A 5102-nucleotide genomic window follows, 5' to 3' on the forward strand; every position below is an offset into this window, starting at 1 on the left:
CGCGGTCACTTGAAACAAAAACACTGATGAGTATGAAGCTTCACAGGTTTGTTTTGATCAGTAGTTGGGACGAGTCTAACGCGGTTATAATTGCTGCTTTGTGTAGTCGTTGGTGGTATGCAAGCCATGTCCCACCTGACAATACAAAAGCGTTGGTGACTATGTCCAGAAAATGACTGATATTCCACCATTCCCCCTTTCCTGGGTTGGGGTCACAATATAAAGTGTAGATCGCATACCAAAGTAGTTTCATGACACGTAGATCGCAAACCAAAGTAGCACCCATAACTGTTCTTTGCATGCAATTTCCTTTACTACCCAAACTCTCATATCTCATTTAGCTATTACCCGCAAATGACGACTGTGTGAGAGGAGGAGAGGTGGTGGGAGAAGGGAAGAAATGTAATGACAGGAAAGGCATAAAAGGAAGGATCAGGGGAGAGGAAAGGCATAACGTAGAGGGGAGGATAAGAAAGAGGAAAAGGGAGGACGAGAGGAGAGGAAAGGAAGAGCGTGGAAGGGAAAATAAGAGAAGAAAGGAAAAGAAAGATTTAGATGGAAGAGGAAAGGAAAAGTATAAAAGGGAAGATAAGAGAGAAGAGAATAAAGAAAAGGAATTAAAGAAAGGAGGGGAAAAGGGAGTACAGGGAGGAATAGAGCACAATAAACATAACCATTCTATCGATAATACGGGTTGGTGTAACACTGGGTAACAAGGGGCAATTTCAATACAATCCTTTCATATGAATAGTGATGGGGGGGGGATGAGGGGCGTGTTACGTAAACATTATCTTGTATTGGTCAAGGGTGTGGGGATATATTGCTACCGTGAAACATTGTTGATATTGGACGATGGCAACGCGGCATAAGCAATAAACATCGCTTCTCTACAATTATGAGTAAAAGAAGCCAGAGGTGTATATGGACATTCTACAGACAAAAGAAACACGAGATGATTATAAAACACACCATTAGGCCTATATTCAGTGTAGGAAGAAAGGCGAAGAGGATGGCAATGGTTTTCGATATCCACAGTTGACAAAGGGATAGACAAGGCTGTAGACATATAGATTGATTGATTGGTTTGCTTACATAGTTAATACTGAAGATAATGAATGTTGGGGGTTGTAAACATTCCTCAGTCCGAGAACGCGAGGTCACCCGACAGCCAGACAAAACAAGACAAAGCAAAAAGAAAACGAGCGAATGGTAAAGAGAAACAATTATCTAAGTGTCCATTACGGCGTGTGAATGTCACGATTATCCGAAAACGTTTAGACCTGACGTTTTACATAGTAGTATAGTATATGGTCTCTCTCTCTCTCTCTCTCTCTCTCTCTCTCTCTCTCTCTCCGACCATGCTTACGAGAAATAGGTAACCCACGCCTTCCCTTGTCCTTCTTGCATTTTCTGACCCTGGTTCTGGGAGGCGTGATATCTCTCTATCTCTATCTCTATCTCTCTCTTTCTCTCTAAGGGGAGGGGAGGAGAGGTGATGCGGGGAGGAAGGATAATAAGAGAAGGGAGGATACATAGAAGGGAAGAAAGGAAAGGAATAGAGGAAGATAAGAGAGGAAAGAAGGGGAAAAGGAAGGATGAGGAGAAAAGATATAGGGTCTGTGTGGTCTGAATTTCTATGTAAATCTCTCTCTCTCTCTCTCTCCCAATGGCCGTGTTCTGCTGCGGGCACGAGTTCTCTTCGCCCAGGACAAAATCAATGTCTTACCTTGCAAACGGTCGGGGTCCAGCCCCCCATCGGGACTCAGGCCGATGATGGCGAAGTAGTCGAAGAGCCTCTGGCTCTCCCGCTGGCTGGGAGTCGTCATGGTGGCCGATAACAGGACGCCCGCAGCTACATAACATAGAGGTCCATGCCTTGCCGCGACACCCACCTCCTGCCACCTCTAGTTAGACACTGAAGGAGCCACCGGGGTCCCCGGGGGACTCGGGGGAGGGCTGGGGATGCCGAAGGTCGCCCCTGCTCACCGCCTGCCAGCGGCGGCGAGACGGGAATTTTTCTACGGCTTTCTACCAAATACAGGACACTTCCTTTCATGTAGGATGTTCTCTTCTCTTTGACTGTGTGTAAGAGTGAGTTCTGTAATGAAACTGACAGTTTGACAAAGTGTGTGGCAGAGGGCACAACTGTCTTGCTTGCAGCCTCAGTCAAGTTGCCAGAGGCGTGAGTGTTCCCGCTCCTGCAAGGCGTTATCGGCCAAGGCAATGATTTTATATGGGCGATCGTTCCTTTTATTCGAGTGGATCTTAGGAAAAGAATTATTTCACTACATGCTGTCTGTTTCGTTAATAAAATGGCCACACAAAAGAAAATATCCTGGATATCCTGGAAGTCCATCCCTAATAAGGATGCTCTCTTCGAATCCTCCCGGATAAGGTATGTTTTTTTAATGCTATTCTGCGTCATGTGACGTCATATCACAACTTGCAGCATTTTTCCGTCTTTTTCTCTTTTTTTACTGTGTATAGTAAGCAACCCCAAACGTTTAAATTTCATATTATTACAAGAATTAGTTAAGCAGCTTAATAGAACGTATATGCCAAAAACAATTTCACGGTTTATATACAAAGAATGTGCATTTTTCCGGTAAATGAATAAAAATAGCCTGCATTTACTCAATCACCACACATGCAAAATATCATTCCTACCTACCTGTGGCTATACGCTATACCTTGAATGTACTATACAGCTTTATTTAAATGCCTCTGTCTGATTTCATCGTGCGAAAAGCTTGATGCGGATATGCCAAAACTCAAAAGAAGTACAAAGTAATCCTGGCGTCATGACGACAACAAGTATTTCCCACCAAGTTGAGGCCCCGACGCTAGGAAGAAAATGTTACCCAACGCAAGTCAGGACGAGGCATCCGAACACAAACTTTTATTTCCATACCCGCCTTTTATGCTTTACTTCTCATTCCTATCGCATAAATATTAATGATTTTTTTAGTACACCTTTTATATATAGAAAAATACACTGAACGGGCGTTGAAATGTGGGAAATCTCCCCTCCTGTCACCTAAGGCTCGTCCAGTCCCGTGATAGAGAGAGTGCCGACTAAGACGGCGGTGGGCGCCATATTTGGCCCGTCGAGCACCGCGCCAAATTTAACTAAGGTATTGCTGCTTTTTAATGTAGCTATGCCTTACCGCCTATCCTTCGGCTGTTTCAACTGGCCGGAGAGGGGATACAAAGTATATCAATTTCCTGCAAACCCACGTAGCAGAGTTGTGCAGTCAGTCGTCTTGGGAGGACACCATTTCGTTGGCCAGTTTTTTGCCAGATATGCAATGTATGTGTCTCTTGCTGTCATCACCGCCCTCCCTTTATACTGTCTATGGAAATCATTGTGAGAGAGAAAAAGCTTCAAAGACTGAAACAATCGCTCACCTCAGGTTCATCAGAGACCCAGACATCCTTGCTGATGACGGAGGCTGTCGCCCTTATGGCCAGTCTCATAGGATGTTGTCTCTCCCACAGGGCTTTGCTGTCATAATAGACTCACAATGGATATTTCACAGTCTCATCAAAGCCACAGTCTCATACACTGGACGTGTTACAAGATCTTGAATAAAAAAGAGGTAACTTTTGATGTGTCATACGTCTTGGTAAAACTACAGAATCACACCAAATTCACCCTAATAGTTAACAGATTTTTTTTTTTTAGATTATATTTGCTAATCGTCACTCTGATAAACGTTTCCATCACTATTATTCGTTTCAAAGATGTAACCATGCGGGAAAAGTTACTATTTTAGCATGATAGGTTACTATTTGCTCATGTGAAGGGTCTTCAGCTTGAAACTCCTCTAGGTATAGTTATAAGTCTATCTTTATTTGATACCCTAATGTATAAGGTTGCACAGTCTTCATTTCCATGGGTAGCAATATCATTATAATATGCTGAAGGAATTTTTCTATGATATTCTATTGACTTACTTTGATCCTCAAGCAAAATGAAACATCTATATGGTCTTTGTAATTTGCTGTATTATTTTTATATCAACAATAAGCATTTCAATTCAATTCAATTCAGTGTTATTGAATTATAATATAATCATTGATGAATTATCTTCGCAATGCCTTGGAATTGCACAGGACATTTATTGCAATAGCTACATTCTAGTGTGTGTGTGTGTGTGTGTGTGTGTGTGTGTGTGTGTGTGTGTGTGTGTGTGTGTGTGTGTGTGTGTGTGTGTGTGTGTGTGTGTGTGTGTGTGTAATTCACCTCTTGGTCTGCTGCGGGTCTCTCTCGAGACCAAGGTTTGCTTTGATAAGTGACTATCACCACTGACCACCAAGATGGCCGTGCAGGCCCGCGCTACCCCCGCACCCCCTCTAATGACGTCAGCTGCAAAACCTCTATTGCCAGCCGCGAATTTTTTTTTTTTTTTTTTTTTTTACGTTGTTGCCTATTGGCATCTTCCTTCCTTGTGGGGATGGGCCTGAAAGTGGGCTTCTTCTTAGGGGGGGATGGTGGGCCGCGATGCCCAGCCCAGCAGGCGAGTGTTTATAGTGGCGCCATCTTGCATTGGCTCATGCTCTGCCCCCCCCCCTCGTTTTGTTTTCCTTTCCTGCTTCTCTAGAGTCCGGGTTGATGGGTGGTCTTCAGACAGGTGTGTAGGGTGATTAAGCCACGGTGACTGAAAAAAAAAAAAAGTGGTAGCGTGAGGATTCGAACCCGCGTCGTCCATCACGCGGCGAATGTTGGTCCAGTACGCTACCAGCTCGGCCACCGCCTACCCTAATGTAAAGCTGCCTTTACGCGAGGAAAGGATTTATAGGTAAGAGAAAGACTTCCCCAACTGATGCCGGTAATGTTTAACAGCGATAAGTATTGTTTAATTTAATTCATCCATCACAGCGGCAGCAGAAGTGTGCTCAGCCCAAATGGCTGTGAAACAGAAATACAAGAGAGAGACTGTGGTGTGCGAGTGTTTGAAAAGCGCGGCAAAAAACGTAAACTTTTATTTCCTTACACACCTTTTTACGCTTTACTTCTCATCTTTGTCGCTTAAATTTTAATGATAATTTTTAGTACACCTTTTTATATATAGAAAACACGGTGAAGGAGCGTTAAAATG

At 43.6% G+C, this 5102-nt stretch overlaps 1 protein-coding gene across 5 annotated transcripts in view; it reads right to left on the minus strand.

The window, feature by feature from the left end:
* LOC126997065 (DENN domain-containing protein 5A-like) overlaps positions 1-2363 on the minus strand; it is a 62323-nt gene extending 59960 nt beyond the window's left edge. For 2 of the 5 annotated variants that reach the window (XM_050858107.1, XM_050858106.1), the window contains exon 1: positions 1727-2357. In XM_050858107.1, the coding sequence (XP_050714064.1) occupies positions 1727-1826 (100 nt within the window). In that variant the 5' untranslated portion in view covers positions 1827-2357. Of the gene's footprint in view, positions 1-1726 lie in introns of all 5 variants that reach the window. The other 3 variants (XM_050858108.1, XM_050858105.1, XM_050858109.1) reach the window with 3 other exon arrangements.
* Between the last annotated feature and the right edge of the window lie 2739 nt (positions 2364-5102).

Source organism: Eriocheir sinensis, chromosome 11 (genome assembly GCF_024679095.1).
Source record: "Eriocheir sinensis breed Jianghai 21 chromosome 11, ASM2467909v1, whole genome shotgun sequence".
NCBI lineage: Eukaryota > Metazoa > Arthropoda > Malacostraca > Decapoda > Varunidae > Eriocheir > Eriocheir sinensis.